Raw genomic sequence first — 21,718 nt, 5'->3', positions numbered from 1 at the left:
TGATGCATCTCAAAAGGAGGAGATGCTGTAATTCAAACAAGAGGGGCCAGTGATTCAAACGGAACCCGCTGAAGATGCTTCTGGTCTCGATTTGGTGGATGGATCTTGCGGGATGCAACATACAACCGAATCACTCTGGGCATTTTGTATTTCAATCAACCACATATGTACTACGGATAACCCTTCCCGCTGCACAGTCCTCTTCCACAGTAACTGGTAATTATGTCGGCATGTCGGTGGTTACAGCTAGGTAGAGCAATTGGCCGGCAAATCCAAATCACCAGTCCATGCAGGTCACTGATGACTTGTTAAAAGTCTGTCTGCAAATCAAGTTGGGCATTGCATAATGAGACTTCCCTAGCTTGGTGAAATGGCTTTCAAATTTCCTATGACCCGTTCGAAAGTCGCCGGAATGGTAGAAACAACCCGGAAGAGAGATAAGTTGGCGGAGGAGGTCAGTTCCGGGGTCGCGAGAAGTCAGGGTTAGGGTTTTTTACTGGGACTTGCCTGACATCAACTTTTTTCCTCATTCCAGCAAGGGTTTGGCGAGCACCTCATAACCTCGTGCGCTTTCAAAGCAGCCAGTAGACATTGTCACGCACCATGGCGTCCATCCGAGTCCCCGTACTACGACACCTCGCCGGCTGCCAGTCGCGCTCGTTGCGGGCCTCGCAACAGCGCCGCTGGGCCCAGGTCCACGATGTCCGCTTCCTCGCGACGACGCAGCAGCCACGAAGCGTGCTGGAGAAGTACCGGGACAAGCTCGACCGAAAGGCCCGGGAGGAAGGCCACGGCGACATCGACACGCTGAAGAAGGCCTACGCGGACAAGATCCACGGCCTGCGCAAAAAGGACGCGATACCCATCCCGACATCACCTGCACCGACAAATCCCCCCACGCCAGATCAATCACCACCGCAACCCCTCTCGCCCGGCACCACCGCCGCCGCCGACGCGATCACCTCCGCCACGAAAGCCACCTCCGGGCCCGGCACCACCCCAGCCGTCAAGCCCCTCTCCTCATACCTCGACCTCGCCAAGGCGCGCACCCTCCCCGTCCCGGAGCTGACGGCGGTGTGGCGGCTCCGGCACGCGGCCTCGCCGCGCAGCCTGTGCGCCGTGATACCCGCGCACACGTACGCCGCCATGGAGGCGGCGGCGCGGCGCAGCCCGCAGTTCGTCCTGCCGGTGCCGCACCCGGGCCAGGGCGCCGAGATTCACTTCCTGCAGTGGGCGTTTGGGGACGGGGCGGGGCAGGACTCGACATCGTCGTCGTCCAAGACGTCCACGGTGCTGTTCACCCAGCTGGCCGAGTACAAGGCGCGCGGCGAGTTCGCGCAGCCGCACACGAGCGTGACGCACCACCTCGACCTGGCGGCCGAGAAGGGCGTCGTGCTGATGGAGGGGACCGTGCTGGAGGGGAGGGGCGCCGAGATCGACGACGCGAGGTGGCTCGTCATGTGCCTGCAGAGGTTCTACGGCGGGTGGGACGGCGAGAAGGCGGACGGGCAGGGGGCCGGTATCTCGAGGGAGAGGGCTGAGGAGAGGAGGAAGCTGTTGGAGTGGTTCGGGAAGGGCGACGCGAGGTTCAGCGTCGAGAAGCTGTTGGAGGAGTCCGAGAAGTTGGCTTAGACAGCGCCGTTTGGAGCATGGCTATGATGCCTCGAGTGTACATCACCTGTATATAAAGATTCCAGGTCTTTTGTGATATATTGATGGACTCTTACTAGACTAGAATTGCCCACCCATATAGAGACCATCCAGATAACGCGTCTGTGTTGAGACTTAAAATAGAAGACCCCTACATCAACCAACGGGCAGAAGAAGAACACCGATATTACAGCTTGGGCCCGGCAGCCCGCTCTTCTTTCCTCACCTGGTCCCTCAGGATTCTCCGCAGGATCTTGCCGCTGGGAGATTTGGGCACCTGGTCGACAAACCGAATTCCACCGCGCAGCTTCTTGTGGGGAGCAACCTTCTTCGCCATCCATTCCGCCAACTCCTTCGCCTTCTCCTCGCTGGCCTCTACCCCCTGGCTCAGGACTACGTAGGCTCGTGGCACCTCGGTGGCCAGCTCCTTGTCCTCGACGCCGATCACGCAGACATCGGCGACGTCCTTGTGTGTGATAAGGAGGCCCTCCAGCTCGGCAGGCGGGACGGGGAATCCCTCTAGAGGCGAGGTGGTCAGCTCTAGCGCAGGGGTACGAACGATGCGAACGGGGATGACGAACTATACTTGATCAACTCCTTCAGCCGGTCGACGCAGTAATAATTACCCCATTTGTCGCGCGAGAAGATGTCTCCCGTCTTGAAGTAGCCGCAGGGCGAAAAAGCCTCCCTGGTTCTCTCTGGGTTGTTGAGGTAGCCTTGGAAGACGTTCGGCCCCTTTAGCCACAGTTCGCCGGGTTCCCCCTCGGCAACCTCGTTTCCATCCTCATCCACAATCTTTGCCTCCATGTTCGGAACCAGCTTCCCCACCGAACCTATATACTTGGCCCACTCATCCGGACTTTGTATGTGGCAGATTGGGCTTGTTTCCGAGAGCCCAAAGCCCTGTTTGACGGGAATCTTCAGCCTTTCCCACACGGCTTCCGTGAGCTCCCTGGTGAGAGGCGCTGCGGCTGAATGGAGCACTTTCAGCGTGCTGAGATCGTACTTGTCTACGAGCGGGTGTTTCCCAAAGGCAAGCACGATCGGGGGAGGGATATACATAAATGTAAGCCCATAGTTCTGAATGGTCTGGAGCGCCTTCTCCAGATCAAATTTCTCCATCAGGACAACCTGCCAGCCGAAGAATATCGGTCCGAGAACGCAGCACACGAGGCCCTGGACGAACAAGTTGAGCAATATTCCACTTTAACGAGGCAGACTCGGGCCAGCGTGACTTACGTAGATGTGAAATAGGGGTATAGCGCCCAGTTGCTTATCGCCTTTCCCGTCTATACCACCGAAAGGGAGATAGTGTCGACCATCCATGTAGGAGTATTGGACGAGGTTGGCCACAATGTTGTGGTGGGAAAGACACACCCCCTTTGGAATACCAGTGGTTCCGGAGCTGTAGACAAGGAGGGCAAGGTCCTTCTTGGGATCAATCCTAGCTTTAGCGTACCAGCCAGTGTAGCTAGTGCTCCGAATGCTGCAAAAGTGCCTAAACTTCCCAGTCTCATCCCGACGGTCGCCGATAAGGATGATACGGTTCCCTGGGATGCCGGCACTCTTGGCGGCTTTACGGGCAGTCTCCAGGAATGGCCTCTGTGTCACGAGGCCCTTGGCACTGGAGTCCTTGAGCTGGAAGGCCAATTCATCCACCGTGTAGAGCGGATTGGCCGGTGACACTATGCCCCCGGCCCAGATGGCGCCCAGGGTGACGACGGCCGAGTCGATCGAGTTCGGCGTGTAAAGGGCGAGGACGTCGCCTTTCTTCCAACCCCAGCGCGCCTTCAGTCCTTTCCCAAACTCGTGAGAGGCATGCTTGAGGCCGGAGAACGTGTAAGTCCGGCCTGTTTCTGCATCGGTCAAGATCTCTTGGGGATGGTCAGCTTGAGCGATTCGGGTAAATCCGAGCCGAGTGCACGCCAGCCTCCGTACCTTTGCTGCTTGGGAAGGGCTTGTCTTTCCTCTCGAAGAGGAATGTCCAGAGATCCAAGTCCGGAATCGACACCGGAGGGAAGGACGAAGGGTAAGGCATCGCGATGATACTTATTAACGGACGAGAGGACGAGAGTAATGGCCGTTGAGCAATTCAACTTCCAGGTTGGTAGTCAGTCGAGATATCAGGGTGTCTAAGCCCAAGCCTAGGCACATGTAAGTGGGCGATCAACCCCGCTGGTGGCCCCAAGCTAGCTGCCGCTGCCCCTTGCTTGTGAGGTCACATTCCTGGGGAAGACCGGCTTTCAACGGCATAACTGCCTCATAGGTAGCTCATGAAGATTCCAATACTTACGTAACCAGTGTAGAGCATCACTTCTCCCCACTCACCGGACAATCACCACCGGCTTGTTCCATGTTGCCCACCGCTATGCTTTGTATCTTGGTTTGATCAACCAAACATCGAAACAATCAGTGGATCGCTGATTTCCTGGGGATGCATAGGGGTTAACTGGAGCTGTTCTTGCCCTTCGCATTAGACCTAATCATTTTAGCGTTCTCTGATCCAAAACGACATCAACTGGGATACCAACGACTAGATAAGTCCAACAGAAGACAAGCAGTCGTCTTACCTCGTCTTCGGCGCTGCGCTCTTATTTACGCCTGTACTTATAGCGTAGTGACCTGAGTTAAGCTCCTAAAATCTACTAGCAGCTCTCTCTTCCCCCCCCAGGGGCTGGATTTGGTTTTGAGGTTTGTCGGACAGGGGTGTGCGGCAGATCAAAGGCGATCGCCAAGCTGCGACACCATCGAGGCAGCTCCTCGCCCGGAGCATCCCAAGGCCTGGTTTGGGAAAATAAACCATTACTGCCTCCTGCACCCCGGTCCCTGGTTGCGTGAAATCCAGGTTCAGGCGCTCTACAAGGTGCCCCATGTTGCGTTCTTGTTTGATCCCACAAACCTTGATTCGTCCCAGGGACCGGGTTGCAACGCGAGCGCCCTTGAGATTTTCCTTGGTGTGAGTCCCTGGTGTGAGGATGGCTGCTCAGGTAGGCGGAGCTGTCTCAAACGAAGGGTCGTTCGAGCTGTCTGCCCCCAAGTATAAGATGTTGTGGTAGTCCGACCTTCAACAGAGACTCCATCGTATCCGTACTTCTCCCTTCTTCGGCTTTCCATCTTCTCTTCTCATCTCACAGCTGTGCTGCCTTCCATTCTGTTCCCTGCACTATATAGCTTGTAGTATATATTCTTTCTTCACAACACCTCTTACCTTCCTCGCCAGCCAAGATGTTCTTCAAGACCGCCTTCATCTTCTCCCTGGCTGTGTCCGCCCTTGCTCTGCCTGCGTCTAGCGACAGCCGCAGGGTCAAGAGAGCCGATGTTCTCAAGTCTCAGAGTTACGCCGACTTCCAGGTCTCAGACGGTGTGGCTGGAAACGCCCTCGCCGAAGTCAATGCCAACTTCCCCGTGAGTATTGCTCCCGACTACGATACTCTTTAACTCTCTGGCTCCCAATACAGCCTTGAAGGGAATGTCTCCACAAACAAAAACTAACCAAACCAAACCCTAGATCGACGCAACCGACCTAGCCAACGTCTCCGACAACGACGAGGACATCATCAACGCGGCCCGGAAGACGGCCGAGGCGGCCGAGACCGACGCGGGCGGCTTCAACGACGCCATCGACGCTGCGGGGGGCACCAAGACGGCGGCGGGCAAGGCCCTGCAGGTGGGCAAGATCAAGAACAAGGTGCTGAAGCTGCAGCTCGAGGTGCTGGCCCTGCAGATCGCCCAGGCCAAGGGCGGCAAGGACAACTCGGCCAAGATCACGCAGGAGCAGACAAAGCTGCAGAATAACATCAAGCTCGACACCGGGGCCAAGGGCCAGGCTAGCCAGAGCGTCGACTTCAAGGGCTGATGATGCACTTGTTGTATCTTGCTTTGGGGACGGAAGAAGAAGCGCTTTCCTGGTCGTTCGGGCGAGAAGGAAAGCCATGCTGAGAGGTTTTAGGCCAGCCGGCTCAGCGAAGGGACAAACTTGGATTTGGCAGGAACTGCCTTGGTAGGGAAATGGGAAATACCATTGGAGGAGGGCGCACGGGCGTGGGCATAGCCGGCTCGTAAAGGGGCCGTATGATTTAGTCAAACCTAGTAGTCGTTCTCGCCGTCGGAACGTGAGGACTGTCCTTAGGACACCTCGACAACTTAATAATATTCGAATGCTCTTGGAGGAGCCCCTTATCCCTCGTGTTCCTCTAGCTATACGGCACGATGGCCAAGCCGGGCTTATACTTGTTCTCCATGCAAAGGATTCGGGCGCGAAGGCTTGATGAATGAGTGGATGGATGCCAACCAAGGCTGACCGGAAATGAAGGTTCCTGCTGTCCACTCACATGGCGTGACGAACTTGTGGGGGCCCAACTCCGTTTCATTAGTTCTGCCCTTTCCAATGATTCACGTCAGTCAACTCCAACAGCGACACGCAAGTTGGGTCTCTCCTTGGACTCGGCGAGGCCATGTAGGCGCATAGAGGCGTAAGCATTCTTCAACTGTAGCGGAGGTGTTGTGGTGTCACCAGGTAACGATCTACGGAAGTTGGAAGCTTAAGCGCCGCCCAGTCCCAGATCCTGGACTAAGAAGCTGGGTATTGGGGGAGCCTCGGGTGTTACGTCTTTAGTTGAAGTCGTTGGTCTAGCCTCCACCCCACCAACTGCAAGCAAAGATAGCAAACTAGGTCGTCCATGACGGAGATTGGGTCACCATCTTGGGAGGGGTTAAAGATCCCAGATATCCCCCCCCCCATCGAGCCAACACGCGTGGCAGCTCCCCCACCATTGGGCTAATGGCTGGCCCGACTATAGAAGCACGAGGTAGCTACCACGGGATATGGATTGTCAAGCCCCATATAGTCTTAAAGTGTCTTGATTGATGGTTGTCTTCCCACTCAGAATATGACACGCCCGTCTTGGGAATCGCTCAGCTGACGAGTCAAATAGTTCAGTGGCTTGAGCCTGGTATTTGAGCCATGTGGGAGGAACATATAGGTCTCGGACCCGGGTCGAAGCATATCTGCCGAACCTTCAACCCATGGAAATACGGTCTCCGAGAGGCCTCGGTATTTCCCATGGCACCCTGTCACTGCTAGCAGCGTGGCAGTATGACCCTGGATGGGGGGGTATCCAAATCTAGAAAATTGACGGGGTCCAATTGCGGACGAAGAGACGGCCGGGAGTGCCCACAAAGGCTTGGAATATGGAAATAGCCAAATGTTCCCAATAGCCCGGGAGGTTACAATGCGAGAAAGGAACGTGCCGCTCTGGGAGGAGACGATGTAGAAAGGGAAAATGATGTGTCCGGTCCAGCCTCGCCCACGCGCCCAGGTTTGAGTATGAGTATGAGTAACTTGACTTGTCGCGCTTCACCACAGGGGGCAGGAAAAGGTTCAAAATTCGTGTATGCAATAAAGGCCCAAGCCCTCTCACAGGACAGGGATTGAACCCCCGTGGGTAGAGCGGCTATGGAGTGTCATAGTATATTTTCAAGGTTCCAGGAAAAAGTCCTCACTCCTCTCTCCGGCGGCAACTCCCAACTCTGGTTCCATGACCCAATCCAATTCACCCCTGTTGTGCAAAGCAAGACAGGTAACGACCCCTCCCAATGACTCTTTGCACTACACAGCGTATCGAAATGGCTGACAATATGAGAGGTAGGGCAGCCCCCAAGATCGTTCCTACTAGATAACGCACTTGCGCTGCGAGGGCCAAGCCTTGATGGCCGATAAGTACTGCGATCATCACAGCACCCACGGCTGTACGAATCTAGTCCCGGCAAACCGGAGACTTTGCGACAACTGCACAAAAGGTGTCTGTACTTGAGGGGAGGGGAGAGAGGGGGAAGGGGGGAGGGCAGAGATATTATTGCGCTCGCTCGGCGGCGGGCTGAGATCGAAGGGGACGGATTGAGATCCTGACCAGGACGAAAGTGGTCGGTTTGCCCAACTTTGGAAATCCCAAAGGACCGCCATATTTCTGTGGCCTTGTCCGACTAAGGTGAAACCATTGAATGAAGCGGTAATGTGAGAAATGGCGATGGTTTAGGAAAAAAAGGAGCCTCATTGTACGCTTGATTCGGGGCTTGGGAGCTTGGACAGGGTTCAGGGTTCAAAGCAAACGCTACCTACGGGAGGATATCCGCATACTATCCCAAGGAAGCATGTATGTGCGCCGGAATAAAAACAGGCTGCCGGTTACGTTGGGAGTCCTCTTTCTCATCTCAAAGAGTTTGAAAGCAGCTAGAGGCCGAGTTCGAGGAAGGCGTCGAGTACGTTTGAGAATGATGATGATACTATTACACAATTCTCGAATCTTCTTTATGTGTGTATTAATGGGCAGTTACTAATTGATGGTTGGGAGTAAGGCAATGGGAAGGGCGAGATTTCGACCAAGATCAACCGGCCTGGGCGCTCCATGACAGCAATCCCAGATGCTGTGAAGGAAGCCGGATTTTGACAACAGGAAGCGATGTTGATGGCGGCTTGGAGATTGAACTCCGTATACGGTAGGATGGAAGACAAAGAATGTAATGTATGATCTACGGCCGTTCCGAGGGCAAGAGCGGAACGGCCCGAGGAACCAAATCCACCGCTTTCTCATCCGTCCAGAACCCGGATATCCTCCTACGTACTACCTATTCATCCGTCTTGGCTCGGGTGCAGCCAACTTCGGCAGAGCGATTTAATGTAATTGTCACAGTGCGTTAAAGCTTCAACAATCAACAGCAGGATGATGGCCTGGGACCTGGTAGGTTCCTTATCGTTGCATTTCATTCAGAGAGCCAGATATGTGCAGGTCCTTAGGTATGCAACATGAAGCCCCTTAACTTTCCTGGTCAAGATGGCTTCTCGGTTCCCGATCCGCGCCTCCCTGCCTTAAATGTCCCGTTCAACAACAAGCCAGCCAGTAGCCGGAAAATGTCCCAGAACTTCGAGGTATCACACAAACATCATCCATACGAATCCCTCCAAACCGCCCCCCTCCCCTTGAGAATGAAGAGTAGCTCATAGAGCAAGAAGTGAAAGACGCCGGAGAAAAGAAGAGTTCGGCGCATCAAAAGCGGCCATGCATGGCTTGGGCCACAAAATCGGTCTATGCCAACAGGGCAACACCAGCTCCAAGAACGCCCAGCAAGAGCCCAGACTGGACAAGGAGGCCACCAGCTCCGCTTTGAGGAACGGTGGTAGCGGTGGAGGAAGCAGACGCAGACTCAGACTCAGACGCAGTTGGAACGACAACATACGTCTGGGTAACCACAGGGTAAGAAGAAGGGGCCACGTAGGTGCTGCTGGTGTTGTAGTAGGCAGTCGGGTAGGCAGTGCTGGTAGAGTTGGACAGAGGGAACGAGCGAATCGAGGAAGCGCTGTAAGAGGGAGCCGACGTGCTTCGGGCAGGGCAGTCGGTCAAGGTCGGGTTGCATTGCGTGATAGTAACGGTCTTGGTCATGGTCGAGGTCGAGGTGGTTGTGCCCTCTTCGGCAGCGACGAAAGCCAGGCCAGCGGCCAGCAGAGTGAAGATGCTTGAGAGCTGCATTTTGACTGGAGGTGTTGATGTGCTTGCTTTCAAGAATGAACGAGGGCTTCGCAAGGCGCGTGGTTCAGAAAAAGTCGCGAGGTATTGGTAGCCGCGTTTCTCTGATCGCTCTTCGTGTCCGGGGGACTGGGGAGTTCTGAGGGCGAAGGGTTTGTGACTGGTTGTCGGTATGATCGTGGGTCGCGTTGACCAGATTGGGTTCCTGCGCGGCAGAGGAATGTAACGAGTGGGGACGAGATGAAATCAGCGGGAAGACGATGAATCGAGAAAAGTCGAAGAAAAGGAATGATCTTCGAGGCTGAATCTCGTGAGTTATCTGAAAGATTGTAAGGCTGAAGCGGAACCGGCAACAAGTTAAGGAGTGTGGATATGGACGACGCAGTGTGAAGGGAAGGAAGGGAAAAGAGGAGAAGGATGCGATGTTGTTGGGTGGAATTTCTCCTTTTCATATGGTGCACCGTGCACCCAAAAACGAAGGCAAAAAAGACAAATTGCGCCAACTTCCAAGTGCTGATGGGATCAGCGAGACTAGCACACCCCTAGGTACTAGGTACTTTCATTTCAATCCTGTGCTATGCTCATGCCCCGATTCCACCAGGTTTGAGGAATCGTTGCTGCAGCTTACAGGGTAGAGGGTACTAAGTGGTGGGGGATGCGACGGGAGTACCTTGCAGCGCCAGGCGGTCAGTGACAGGGACCTGCTGCAGAGCCCGGAATTTGCAATTGGTCAGTCTACCAGGAACCAGGCCAAGTGGATCAGCTAACAACAACCAGGATGTGCAGAACAGCCAACCATATGTTTCGACGGATGCCAGCAAAACCCACACCTGTTGCCAGATTTGGCAGGCAGCGAATCGGCCAACCAGGTGGCTGAGGAGGCGCCTGCGTGCCACGTCTCTCTGCCTCTCTCTCGCTGCGCTGTCACCGTTGTGGCCCTCGTGCTCATCATCTCATGTTGCCCAAACTTATCAACCCCAATTTTTGCCCGGGTTGGGCAGAAGTATGGAAGGTAGGAATGGAGTTCCTGGATATTGGTGGCGGCGCCGTGCAGGCGGCCGGGTGTCTGCCATGGGATTGACACACAAGCCCAAGAATCGTAATTTCCTCCTCCGACTCCTGGAACAGGTGGAACCCCCCGGTCCCCGAGGATCAATCAAGACCTAACGATTCGACCCACTGCAATCAAGTGCAATAAAAAAGAGGTCGGCCCGCAGGTCAGCACCATCGGGCATCGGAAGCCCTTGACGCTAGCAACGTGGATGGACCACCTACTCAGTAGATTCGGCGGTCTAGACTCTGAAGGCAACTTTGAAAGTAATGGAAACCGCAGAGGATATAAACATGCCGGCGATGGTGACGGATGAGCATCCACATTCCGTAGGTACCTACACACGAAACATTCGCTCCGTATCTAAACTGCCCCAAGGCGAGGGATCTCCCCGGAGGCCTGTCCCGTCCAAATGGTGGCACTTCTCGGCAACAACTTCCATCCTTCCCACCAACCCTTGTCACGGACGAACTCTCCGTGACTTCTGTACGTCCATGTTCGAGATGTTTCGACGTTCTCTCTCTTATCTGGGCTATTTCTTTCGTCTCTTCTCCTGAAATTTCGCTTCCAGTGTCCTGGTTGCCCCTTGGCAACCTCGTCATTGGTAACATCAACGTCCGTTTCCGTTTTAATTACTATGTACAAGTACAAGTACGTATCCATTGTTAATGTCCTTCCCCCGGAAGCGAACAGTAGTCTTACACGACGCTTTCTTGACCTTGCCGTTGATTTTTCCATCTCCGAGTGGCCATCCGAAATCCTACGCTTCATCCTCAGAATATGTGTTCTTGAAGTTAGACAGCCGTCCTTCCACATGAGAAGTCCCTTGTCTTTTGTAGAAGGGCCCATATTCTCAACTGCCTAGGTTGTTGGCGGCGGCAGATGTAAAGCCATTTCTCCTGCTACTTGGATGAAACCATCTACCTACCTTATTATTCCTAAAGCCGGCTTATTGCTTGGCCCAAGGGCGCTACTCCTCGATATTTCGTATCTCTCTTGCGCGTCCGTGTCGCCTCCGGTGTGATAGGCGGGGATGCTGATGGTGATATTGGAGTGAATGGGAATATATGGTTGCTGCGAGCCTTGCTGATCATGATTTGAAGTGCGAATGCCGAGATCTGGGCCCGGCTCCGAGATCTACTACGTAGATCTCATAGTATCACAGCAATGTCACAATAGGAGCCCCTCGCTACCCAATATCAGAGTATATCGGGAAGACAGGTATCAATACTAACAGCGGCTTGCAAGAGATCAATCCTTGCCATACCTTGCAATACCTGGGAATGACGTAGCCGCGAACCAAAACACACAAGACAAGACCCCGAGATCAAAGTAATGTGCCTTTCGGATCAGGCAGCTTACCAGGACGATTCTGAATGCTAGAGAATGATCAAAATGTGTGACGAATTTCCTCCCGTGGAAACGAGTCATGAAACCATGGCCCGCACGGCGATACCCCGGATCGCCCAAATCCTAAGCAAGCAAGCAAGCACTGACCCCTCACCATCCCTCCAAGATTTTGACTTTCCCCCCCAGCCGCCCATCGCCGAGCACACGACCAAACACTTGGTCAACCCTCGTTTTCCAGCAACTCTTCGGCTGCGGTCTCTCTCTATCTCTTCCAATTCAAATCTCATCACCACCAAACCTCCCATCTGCCTCCAGCATCCCCAACCGCCCATCTCTCTCTCCCTCCCCTGACATCATGGCGTCGAGCGACCCCGCCTCGTCCAAGTCGTACTCGACGGACCCCGCACTCTACATCTACACATCGCTGACGGCCGGGTCGTCGCACATAGTGACGGCAACGTCGCGTCTCGAGACCATCCTGCGCGCCAACCGCGTGCCCTTCAAGGCCATCGACCTCGCCACCGATGAGAAGGCCCGCATGCTGTGGGGCAGGCGCGCCGGCAAGGACGAGTCCGGCCGCGTGAGGAAGCTGCCCGGTCTGGTGCAAATGGGGTTGATCCTCGGTGTAAGTCTAGCCGGTGTCTCTCTCTCTCTCTGCTTTTCCGACTGGGAAAATAGGCCTCGGGAAGGTTTCTCGGCGGGACGTCACTGGACTATTTTCCTGAATAGTAGATGGGCTGGCTTGGGCATCTATCTACCTGACAACAAGGTTTCACATGGACTAACCATACCACCTTGCAGGATCTCGTTGAGATTGAAGACTGGAACGAGTACGGCGAGCTCAAGCAGCACGTAACCATCTACTACGACGAGTTCACCCAGCCTTCCATCACCGAGGCCCCCAAACTACCCACACCATTCGCAGCCAAGCCCGCGACCGTCCCCTCGGTCACGAACACGGCAGCGCCAGCAGCACCGGCAGCCCCCGCCGGCGCCGCGGCAGTGGCCGCGGCAGCCGCGCAAAAGGCCTCCACCCAGAAGCAGGGTGAAGGGGCCAACAAGCAGCAGCCCGAAGCCCCCGCCAAGGTGACTATGCCAATCCGCAGCATCGCCGAGGAGGCCGCCGCGAAGGCGAAGCAGGTCCACCTGCAGAGCCTGCGGAATAAGGTCTACGGCAAGGGCAAGGGTCCCGGGGAGGGGCCGGGGGAGGGGGAGACGTCGACCAAAGCGGTGGAAACTGACGGTGCTGATGCGGATAAGGATAAGGACGACAAGCCGCAGGACGACAAGCCGGCGCTGGCGGCTGCCGTGGCTGCGGTTGCGGGGGTGGTAGCGGCAACGGTCGCAGGAGGAGGTGCGGGAGAGGAAGGAGGAGCAGGAAAAGAAGAAGAAGCCGGCGCAGACAAAGAACCCCGCGAGGAGGCCACAACCGCCGCAGCACCGTCGACGCCCCCCCCCGCGTCGGCGCCAGCATCAGCATCGGCGTCGACATCGTCTCTGCCCCTGTCCCTGTCCTCGAGGGCGGCGGGCCTGCAGTCGCCGACGACGGGGACCTGGGCGGACGGCGCCGCCGGCGGGGTACCGCTGCGGACGCTGCAGTCGCCGACCACGACGAGCTGGCGCCCCACCGACGTCGAACCGCCCGTCACGTCGTACAGGGGATCCGTGGTGTCCAGCGCGTCGGCCGACGAGATCGAGGCGGTCGAGAGGGCCGAGATGATCAAGGAGGAGGACGAGCCGGAAGAGGACGAGGACGAGGGGGATCGTGCTCGGGGGACATCAGGGGCGAAGAATTGAGTTTTGTGTCTTTTTTTTATCGGCTTGGATGGTCGGTCCCTGGGGGCAGGCGAAATGGAGTGAAGGAGCCTGACAGCATCACTGTATGATTGCTGGTGAATGCTACCGGTAGAGATAAATTAGATGAGGTTATGGCAGCAAACCACCAGATTCGAAGTGAAATTTGGATACTGGATAATTCATCTTTTTATATTCGGCACACGCGATATACATGTTTAGGGACCCCTTGTCCCTTAATCTGCGCCTCTATCTCTCACTATCTACTCATACAGCCCCTCGTCATCACTCGGCGCCCCATCATGGAAAGCAGCAACAGCCTTCCCCTTCCCCTTTGCCCTACCGTTCATCGCCACCGGCTCGTCTCCAGAGCCATTGCCATCGTTGTCGCTGAACTCGTCATCGTTACCCATCGCGACCGCCTTCCCCTTGCCCTTCCCGGCCACCACGACTCCCTTGCCCTTGGTACCCCTAGCGGGCCCCCCCCTAGACGACGCGGCCATCGCGCCCTGGCCGCGGGGCGCCGCCTCGCGGGAGCCCCGGCCATCCCTGACGCCCTCAAAGGTCGCCCTGACGTGCTCGTAGTGCGCCAGCTCGCCGGCGCTCACGCTGGGGATCAGCTCGGCGTGGGCGTCGGCGAAATCGCGCTCCGTGACCGTGACGGCGACGTCGTCGGGCGTCGCGTAGTGGTCGAAGAAGGCGGCCGTCGACACCGGGAGGTGTTGGTGTTGGTGGTGGTGGTGGCCGTCGGCCCCCGCCGAGTTCATCGCCTTGATCTTGGCGTCCACGCGGGAGGCCTGCCGCGTGACGGCCTTGAGCATGGCGTCGCTGCAAAGCGCGTAGAAGTCCGCGCCCGTGTAGGTGAATGGCAGACTCTCGGCGACGCGCTGCAGCGAAACAGATGGGTGAAGGGAGAACCTTTTTTGGTGTTGCGAGTTAGCGACCAGGTTCGGTCTTACGAGAGACAGTACTGTAAGGAACAGAGAAGGGGAATTTCACTTACTTCCTCGTCAGGGCTTCCATGATCTTCAACTGCTTTTCATGGGTATCGGAGACGCCCAAGTAGAGCATCTTGTCGAAACGCCCAGGGCGCAGAAGAGCCGGGTCCAGGAGATCGGGTCTGTTGGTGGCGCCGACCACGAAGACACCACCAGCAGTGTCCTCTCCGCCAGACATGCCGTCCAGCTCCGCCAGCAACTGCGACACGATCCTGTCCATGACTCCCCCGCTATCGCCCTGGTTCCCTCGCTTCGGGGCCACCGAGTCCAGCTCGTCGAAGAAGACGACGCAGGGCCTCGCGTCTCGGGCGCGCTGGAAGACTCGCCTGACGTTCGCTTCGGACTCGCCGATGTACATGTTGAGCAGCTCCGGCCCCTTGACACTGAAGAAATTCAAGCTGTACTCGGTGGCAATAGCCTTGGCCAGCAGCGTCTTTCCGGTCCCGGGAGGGCCGTAGAACAAGATGCCAGATCGCTTCTTCATGCCCTTGGCGAAGAGCTCAGGTCGCTCAAGCGGGAGCTGGATGGTCTCCCGAACGGCGTCCTTCACGTTGTTTAAGCCGCCCACGTCGTCCCAGGTCACATTGGGTATCTTCGGCGCGCCGATGGCGTCAGCGAAGTTCTTCCGCGCCGCATCCACGGCGACTTCGAAGTCGGCTTTTGTGAGGCCGGACGCTGCCGGACCACCCGCGACTTCGATGTCCTTTACCGTGACCTCCTGGCCGCTCCTCGTTGCCTTGGCTGACAGCTGCTCCATGCGGGAACGCCGTGCGACAAGGGCGCGCTCGACGACATCGACCAGGTCTCCGGCGACCAGGGCGGCTGTCTTCAGCGCGACACCGCCCAGCTCTACCTCGGGATCCAGTGCGATGCCGCGATCGTCTATTATGCTTCTCAGGATGCCTTCTCGTTCTCCCTCATCCGGCGCGTGCATCTCGATCTCGTGGGTGAAGAGACCCCTCACGCCATCGGGGATCTTGTCCACCTCCGTGGTCGTGGCTATCAGGACCCTCGCGTCCGCCAGTATCTCCTTCATCGCCGAAACCATCCGGTCGGCAGTGAGGGCCTCGATATGCCGGATCAGGAGGGCGCAGCACTCCGGCCCGCAGCTCATGGCCCTCTCTGCTCGGACTTTCAGCAGGCCTTCTGTCTTCACATCGCTGCCCCCAGCACCGGCCTCGTCGAGGATGTCGTAGGCATCAATGGTGAAGCTGTGTAGTCCAATGTCGAGACAGGCGTCGACCGCAGTCGTGGCCTTCCCGATGTTGCGTTGAGTTGACACGAGCAAGATAGCCAAGGCCGGCATCTTGAAATGGATGGCCTGCTTGCTAGTCGCAGCCGCCAGAAGCTCGCGCAATCTTCGCCGCAGAGACGAGACGTGGCGCCGCCCAGGATCCATCATCACCAGCGGCCCAGTCTCTGGGGACCGGGTTGGAGCTTTCATGATTCCAAGATAGTATCGCCAACTGCTGTCCATAGTGCCCACAACCCGGCCCGTGACGGTTCCGGTCTGCTCGAGGCGCGCGACCGAAATGTCGACGCAAACGACCGAGTCCCAGATGTCGTCGTCATCTGATTCTTCCGCCTCCTGTCTCATCGGCTGGACATGGCTGACCTTGAACCAGGCCACTTCGTCACAGTGGACATTGTGCGCTTTTCCGGACGACGTTAAGGACAGGAGATCTTCGACAGCGGAATCGCCTCCGCCCGCAATGTTCTCCTGGAGAGTCTTGCCCAGTTTCGTGTCTATCGGGATCGCAATGAGGTCACCGGTCCTGACGATGCGCAATTTACTCTCAAAATGCCATTTCAGCCCGGCCATCACAGCAGTCTGCACCTCCCGATCTGCCGAAACCGGCGTTCTCAACTGCTGCAAGGTCACCTCGCGGGCGAAAGGGGGCTGCAATCTGGGGCCAGGCTTCGGCTGTGAGCCTCTGAGATGGCTCGTGGTTGGCATCAAAGGCGAGAACCGCAGATACGGTGGGCTTTCGAGGTTTGATAGCAGAATTGGTGACAGATGGACAGTCGAACTTGATGGTTTCTGGATCTGCGACTCGAAGAAGGAGAGCCTTCGCCCATCATGCCTTGAGCTCGGTATTCTGGTCATGGACTTTTGAGAGTAGCCCTCGGGCAAGCCGTATATCCTGACAGGCCTCCAATTAGGTTCATCATCAGCACCAGGTCTCCCGAAACTTCCTAGGCCGAAGGAACCGAAGCCGTTCGTCGGTGGCTCTTCAGATGCTTCCATCCGGACCCAGTCTCCCGAGAAGCAGCCCACCCTTGTGAGGTCTCTTATATCAACGTAGACTCTGGCCTCCTCGTCATCCTCAGGAGCGGGTCTTGGATGGAGAAGTTCGGCAGGTATAGGTCTTATCAGCCCCTGTGCTTTAAATAACCGACCTCGGGGCCGGTCCGGTCTGGCCGTTGTGGCAGTAAACGTGGAAAAGACTGATCCGGGAGTGCTGATGCCGTTTGTCTTTCTCCCGCGCCCAATGGTGAATGGCGTGCCGGGCTGCATTGTGGACACTCCGCTAGCCGCCGTCGGCGGCAAGGTTGGGGCCTGAAGAGATATCACGTCGTCCATGGAATCGTCGGATAGGTCGTCCTCTTCGGCCTCAATATCGTCGTCCTCGGTTTCCGTAACGGACTCTGTATCTTCGGCTTGTGTGTCCGCTTTGTCACGCTCCTCCGCCGCTGAATAAAACTGGTCGTTGGCTGTGTCCTCATCATCCTCCGCAACGCCATTGAGCGTCCGCGGCGTCATGGCCACGGGCTGCCGGTCATGCTTAGAACGAAGACGGCCCCGCGACACAATGATCCTGGTACTCGGCGCCAAAATTCCCTGTGCGACGGGTTCACAGAGTGTTACCTTCCCTGGGTTCGGGGGAATATGCGTAACCGGATGTGGTGCCAGAGGCAACGGGAACAAATCTCCAGAATGGACAACCTTTAGAGTGCTGAGAGCGGTCCTGAGAGCGGTGGTCAAGCGGTCCTCGGCCGATGCCGCCGCTGCGATCCCATTCGCATTTCCGCCAGCCGGGGGGTGTTCCCGGAAGAATGTGCCTTCTCCAGCCTCCAGCCTTTTGGCCAATTCCCCTTCCAAGCTCACAAAGACGGTATCTAGCGGGACGGCGACAGCATCGAGGACCAGAATCTCGATCCCACTTCTGCTATGGCTCGAGAGCTTGGATGGTGCGGTCTGCTTGAGGATGGCGGCAAATGATTGAAGCGCCAAGGAAGAAGGCGAGAACTGGAGGGTCGAATGCGCGAGGGCGGACGACTTGCTAACGGGGACAATGGTCCACGTAATCGTCTCTGATGTGTGATCCGCGGCCCAGGGAGCAATGGCAACATGGACGACGTCGGGGATGTCGGCATGCGAATCCTCAGACGTCGGCTCTGCAGCAGGAGGGTACGTTAGAGACTATACAAGCGAGACTTTGGGCAGAAGAAGACACTAACGCCCTTGCAATTGAGGGAAGAGCTCGGTAAAGAGATCCTCGGAGAGGATGCCAATGTCGCTTTTTACATGGTCGTCCAGCACCAGGCGTGCAGAGACAGGCGGCTTGTCTTGCCTGCGCCTCCTCCTGCCTCTCGACTTCCTGTGAGGCACGGCGACCAAATCCGACGAGGCCATACCGATTTTCCGCTGAGCTGACTCTCGTGTAGCGGAGCAACGGGAGACAGAGGTCGCGATCGAGTATTCCGTAGGTAAGTTGAAGATGTCCGCCCCACACAGACTTGGAGCTAGAGCGCATAGCACATGTTCAACGTTCAGTGGTGTCGGAGGGACGAAAGTAGCATACGAATGCGCAAGCAATGTTTTGGCATGTAAGACAGGTCAGGTTGTATTACGCGTATATGTTGCCGACAGAAACGGCTTTGTGTGAATAGATTCTACCGGCTTGCGGAGAATTGGAAGCTGCTCCGGGGCTCTCGAGAGTCCATTCGGCTACTCAGGACTCAGGCCTCGGCTTTGCGCGGTCTCCTACTCCGCCGCGTTGCAGAACTCCGCAGCAGAGAGGTGCAAACCACGTGCCAGGGCGCGTGATTGTCGATGGGTGCTTGGGCCAATTTTCACATGCTTGGAATCATGCACAGCCAGTCAGCCACGAAAACCTGGATATCTCTACCCGAATTAATGACCTTCTTGCCATGCACATATGTATGCACAATGATACAATACATGCCTTCAAAGGTAATTCAGCAAGCCAATGGGCTTGGATACACCCCCAGTGAGGGTTGCTTGTCAGGACCGGACCTGTTGATTTTTTTCGCCTTTCCGATCTCGAGGGACATTGGTTCAAACCTTGTTCAGTCTCGGGTGCTGATCTTCAAACCCTGCTTGGCCCAATGACGTGCAGTCCTCCGCGATTAACTCGGGGCCAGGATAGTTCCTGGCTCTGGTGCCCGCCGCCGTCTCTCTCTAGTCCGCTTCTAGTCTGGCAGTCGTCGTGATTGTCTCTCAAATCCTTCTTTTCACCTTCCATCCTCTCTATACTGTCCTTCTGTTTTCATACTGTCTTCTCTCCCTATCTTCGATCGTATCGGACTCCGCTATCCGTATACACACATTTCTGTCCAATTTCTGTTCATTTTTCTGATTATTATGCTTGTTAGGCATTGAATTCTCTCGACCCCGAGAGATTCTATCATGCCGCACGACGACACCCGCCAGCCTGGGCGTGGTGATTCTCCAGCCTCTTCCACAAGACGGAAATCTGCCTCGTCGTTGGCGACGTCGGCTGTTGAGTTCGCCCAACAAGTTCAGAAACTATCCTACCAGAAGCCAGAAGAGGGAGATCTCAGCGCGGCCGCTGTCGAGGCTCGATTCGTCACCCCTCAAGATCCCATTATTATCACTGGAGATGGAGACAGGCTCCCTGGAGTACCTTTGGCGGAGGCTCACAAGCTAAACCTCCTGAAAGAGGAGCTAGAGAGCGGCGCAAGTGTTCCCACATATCTTGCCGATGGGGATGCCACACGGGGAGGCGTTGGGCGGGGAGAAGGCCATACCATCGGCCATCATAAGGCTACCAGCCTCATGCATCGTCTAAAGGGCAAGTCCGCTCACCCTTCGGCTGAGGGCGGCTTACGGAAGTCCATGCCGCCGTCGCACACGAACCCCTTGTTCCCCCCGCTACCGTTGTACGGGCCTCCGTCCCTACTTCGAGATATCCAATGCAGGATTTTCCGTGTCTCGTCGTTCTTCCTGAGCTTGTCATTCCTGGGGGTCATTGTGCTAGGTTCTCTCTTCACTAGCATTCCTCCGATGTGCAGTCGTGCCTGGGACAGGATGATGGGTCGAGACCCCTATTCCACACGCCCGTTTTATGAGGAGGAATCACGCCGAAAGCGTACAAGAGAAGGTGCGCAGCGGGCTTGGAAGCGACAGCGCTCACGGGACCCTGTCTGTCGGGCCGAGGAGCAGTGTGGTTCTAACACTTACGTACCGACCGAGGGCGGACCCGACCCTATCAAGTGCGACGTTGGATACTATGCCCGCAGAGTCGGGCTCGATGTCGAGGAATTTCAAGTCCAGACCGAAGATGGATTCATCATAGACCTATGGCATGTCTTCGACCCTTGCGAGTACACCAAGTTGCCCGATGAGGAGCGCTTACACCGGGGGCCCGATCCCTTCACGACCACAGAGAAGAGACATCGTCGCCAAGGTGACAAGCAAAAGTTCCCCGTCCTGCTAGTACACGGCCTCCTACAGAGCGCTGGAGCATACTGCGTCAACGACGACGACTCGCTGGCCTTCTTCCTTTGCAAGTCGGGCTACGACGTTTGGCTGGGCAACAACAGGTGCGGTTTCAAGCCGAAGCACGTCCTTCTCAAGTATTCGGACCCGCGCATGTGGTGTTGGAATATCCGGCAAATGGGCGTTTTCGATCTCAGCGCGCTGACTTCTCGGGTCCTCTACGAGACGGGCTTCGAGAAGATCGGGCTGGTGTGCCACTCCCAGGGCACGACGGAAGCCTTTGTCGCCCTTGCCAAGGAGCAGCGCCCGGAGCTGGGTGAGAAGCTGACCGTCTTTTGCGCCCTCGCCCCGGCGGCGTACGCCGGGCCCCTGATTGGCAAGATGTACTTCAAATTCATGCGGGTGATCTCGCCGTCCATGTTCCGCCTCATTTTCGGCATCCACGCCTTTATACCGCTCATGATGACGATGCATTCCATCTTACCGCCACGGGTCTACGGCTGGCTCGGCTACAAGGTCTTTTCGTTTCTCTTCGGCTGGACCGACGACAGGTGGGATCGCGGCTTGCGGGACCGCATGTTCCAGTTTGCTCCGGTGTACGTCAGCGCCGAGTCAATGCGCTGGTGGCTCGGGCGGGAATGCTTTGCCAGGCACAAATGCATCTTGTCCACGAAAGAAGAATGGCGTGCCGAGGAACGCGAAGACGACGAACGAACCCGGGAGCGCGATGTCATTGACGAAGCGGGCCGGGGTCCCCAAGGCGATGCCGGCGCCGAGAGGAATAAGCCAGAGGCGCATGTGAGGAGGCCAAAGGGCTCCACGGCCTGGTACAATGAGCAGGTACCCCCATTCGCCCTCTGGGTCTGTGGCAATGACAAGCTCGTCGACGGGGAGAGGTTGATACGGAGGTTCGAAAACGGTCGGGAACCTCACGTCAACGTGGTCCACAGCAAGGTCATTCCAAATTTCGAGCACTTGGATGTGGTCTGGGCCATGGATGCCGTCGATCAAGTCTTCAAGGAGGTTCGCGAGGTTCTTTGGAAGACCTGCGACGTTAGGGACGTTTGCCGGGTGCCGCGAGACTGTGAGGATGTGCCACAGTGGACTCCCTCGAGGAAGAAGGATACAGAAGGGGCGATTGATGATGACCAAGGCCAGTCAAGCAGCAGCAACGAGGACTTGGCCTCGGGGTCATGATACGGCGCGCTGGTTCATGCAGTGGGGAGGAAATGGAAACCATGTTGGTCCAGAGAAATGTATATTGTGTACTAGATAATCCACGTCCATACCTACCATGTATCATACATACTACCTATATATACCATTACGTATCGTAGGGATAGAAGATCACTACCTATTCTGCGCGTCGGCCTTGAACTGTCTACATGCAATACAGACAGGAAACAGCCCGGCTTTTGCGGAGAATGAACCGGGGAAATGATCCTTATGATGGGAGTGTGGGGTTCGGCTGCTAGTTAGGCGAACTGGACCCCTGGAACGGAAAACTTACGGATATTTCCCGTGGATGTAACATACATGTACAGTAGCTCTCCCCCCTCCTTCTAACTTTGATAGCCAAGCCAATTTATGCAAGTCGGCGACAGACAATGGTTGTAACCTTTTTCGGTTGTCAACGCCAAGACAGCCA

General features: G+C 56.4%; 7 protein-coding genes across 7 annotated transcripts; 4 read left to right on the top strand and 3 right to left on the bottom strand.

The window, feature by feature from the left end:
• Positions 1–362: 362 nt before the first annotated feature.
• On the top strand, positions 363–1,911 carry QBC33DRAFT_335413 (putative f1f0 atp synthase assembly protein). Its single transcript, XM_060423700.1, has one exon. The coding sequence runs from the start codon at positions 604–606 to the stop codon at positions 1,630–1,632; it is 1,029 nt and encodes a 342-aa protein (XP_060285956.1). The 5' UTR covers positions 363–603; the 3' UTR covers positions 1,633–1,911.
• On the bottom strand, positions 1,699–3,945 carry QBC33DRAFT_531838 (uncharacterized protein). The gene is made up of 4 exons (XM_060427327.1): positions 3,589–3,945; positions 2,890–3,524; positions 2,232–2,826; positions 1,699–2,169 (listed from the first exon to the last, which is right to left on the bottom strand). Exons 1-4 carry the CDS (start codon positions 3,686–3,688, stop codon positions 1,838–1,840), a joined length of 1,662 nt encoding a protein of 553 aa, XP_060285955.1. The 5' UTR covers positions 3,689–3,945; the 3' UTR covers positions 1,699–1,837.
• A 754-nt stretch (positions 3,946–4,699) lies between these two features.
• On the top strand, positions 4,700–5,675 carry QBC33DRAFT_335464 (uncharacterized protein). Its single transcript, XM_060423701.1, has 2 exons — positions 4,700–5,055; positions 5,159–5,675. The coding sequence occupies exons 1-2, from the start codon at positions 4,876–4,878 to the stop codon at positions 5,504–5,506; spliced, it is 528 nt and encodes a 175-aa protein (XP_060285954.1). The 5' UTR covers positions 4,700–4,875; the 3' UTR covers positions 5,507–5,675.
• Positions 5,676–8,732: 3,057 nt separating this feature from the next.
• Positions 8,733–9,173, bottom strand: QBC33DRAFT_513221 (uncharacterized protein; the record flags this gene model as incomplete). Its single annotated transcript, XM_060425965.1, has 1 exon — positions 8,733–9,173. The coding sequence occupies one exon, from the start codon at positions 9,171–9,173 to the stop codon at positions 8,733–8,735; it is 441 nt and encodes a 146-aa protein (XP_060285953.1).
• Positions 9,174–11,498: 2,325 nt separating this feature from the next.
• Positions 11,499–13,585, top strand: QBC33DRAFT_334528 (uncharacterized protein). The gene is made up of 2 exons (XM_060423698.1): positions 11,499–12,196; positions 12,373–13,585. Exons 1-2 carry the CDS (start codon positions 11,927–11,929, stop codon positions 13,366–13,368), a joined length of 1,266 nt encoding a protein of 421 aa, XP_060285952.1. The 5' UTR covers positions 11,499–11,926; the 3' UTR covers positions 13,369–13,585.
• Positions 13,537–18,401, bottom strand: QBC33DRAFT_531822 (uncharacterized protein). Its single transcript, XM_060427326.1, has 3 exons — positions 17,826–18,401; positions 14,369–17,762; positions 13,537–14,283 (listed from the first exon to the last, which is right to left on the bottom strand). Exons 1-3 carry the CDS (start codon positions 17,998–18,000, stop codon positions 13,629–13,631), a joined length of 4,224 nt encoding a protein of 1,407 aa, XP_060285951.1. The 5' UTR covers positions 18,001–18,401; the 3' UTR covers positions 13,537–13,628.
• A 336-nt stretch (positions 18,402–18,737) lies between these two features.
• Positions 18,738–21,650, top strand: QBC33DRAFT_531820 (sterol esterase). Its single transcript, XM_060427325.1, has one exon. It carries the CDS (start codon positions 19,018–19,020, stop codon positions 21,265–21,267), a length of 2,250 nt encoding a protein of 749 aa, XP_060285950.1. The 5' UTR covers positions 18,738–19,017; the 3' UTR covers positions 21,268–21,650.
• Positions 21,651–21,718: the final 68 nt, after the last annotated feature.

This window comes from Phialemonium atrogriseum, assembly GCF_030411735.1.
Source record: "Phialemonium atrogriseum strain 8032-3 unplaced genomic scaffold QBC33scaffold_6, whole genome shotgun sequence".
Lineage (NCBI taxonomy): Eukaryota > Fungi > Ascomycota > Sordariomycetes > Cephalothecales > Cephalothecaceae > Phialemonium > Phialemonium atrogriseum.
Note: the sequence above shows the minus strand (reverse complement) of the source record. Positions and strands in the feature narration are given on the sequence as shown.

Bases quoted from the DNA above. Each gene is read 5' to 3' on its own strand.
- QBC33DRAFT_335413 (XM_060423700.1), top strand. From the start codon at position 604: ATGGCGTCCATCCGAGTCCCCGTACTACGACACCTCGCCGGCTGCCAG.
- QBC33DRAFT_531820 (XM_060427325.1), top strand. From the start codon at position 19,018: ATGCCGCACGACGACACCCGCCAGCCTGGGCGTGGTGATTCTCCAGCC.
- QBC33DRAFT_531822 (XM_060427326.1), bottom strand. From the start codon at position 18,000: ATGGCCTCGTCGGATTTGGTCGCCGTGCCTCACAGGAAGTCGAGAGGC. The intron at 17,763-17,825 runs GTTAGTGTCTTC...CTCCTGCTGCAG, and splicing joins CTTCCCTCAATTGCAAGGGC to AGCCGACGTCTGAGGATTCG. The intron at 14,284-14,368 runs GTAAGTGAAATT...ACACCAAAAAAG, and splicing joins ATGGAAGCCCTGACGAGGAA to GTTCTCCCTTCACCCATCTG.
- QBC33DRAFT_335464 (XM_060423701.1), top strand. From the start codon at position 4,876: ATGTTCTTCAAGACCGCCTTCATCTTCTCCCTGGCTGTGTCCGCCCTT. The intron at 5,056-5,158 runs GTGAGTATTGCT...ACCAAACCCTAG, and splicing joins AAGTCAATGCCAACTTCCCC to ATCGACGCAACCGACCTAGC.
- QBC33DRAFT_531838 (XM_060427327.1), bottom strand. From the start codon at position 3,688: ATGCCTTACCCTTCGTCCTTCCCTCCGGTGTCGATTCCGGACTTGGAT. The intron at 2,827-2,889 runs GTAAGTCACGCT...TTGTTCGTCCAG, and splicing joins TACCCCTATTTCACATCTAC to GGCCTCGTGTGCTGCGTTCT. The intron at 2,170-2,231 runs GTTCGTCATCCC...CCTCGCCTCTAG, and splicing joins GAAGGAGTTGATCAAGTATA to AGGGATTCCCCGTCCCGCCT.
- QBC33DRAFT_334528 (XM_060423698.1), top strand. From the start codon at position 11,927: ATGGCGTCGAGCGACCCCGCCTCGTCCAAGTCGTACTCGACGGACCCC. The intron at 12,197-12,372 runs GTAAGTCTAGCC...ACCACCTTGCAG, and splicing joins AAATGGGGTTGATCCTCGGT to GATCTCGTTGAGATTGAAGA.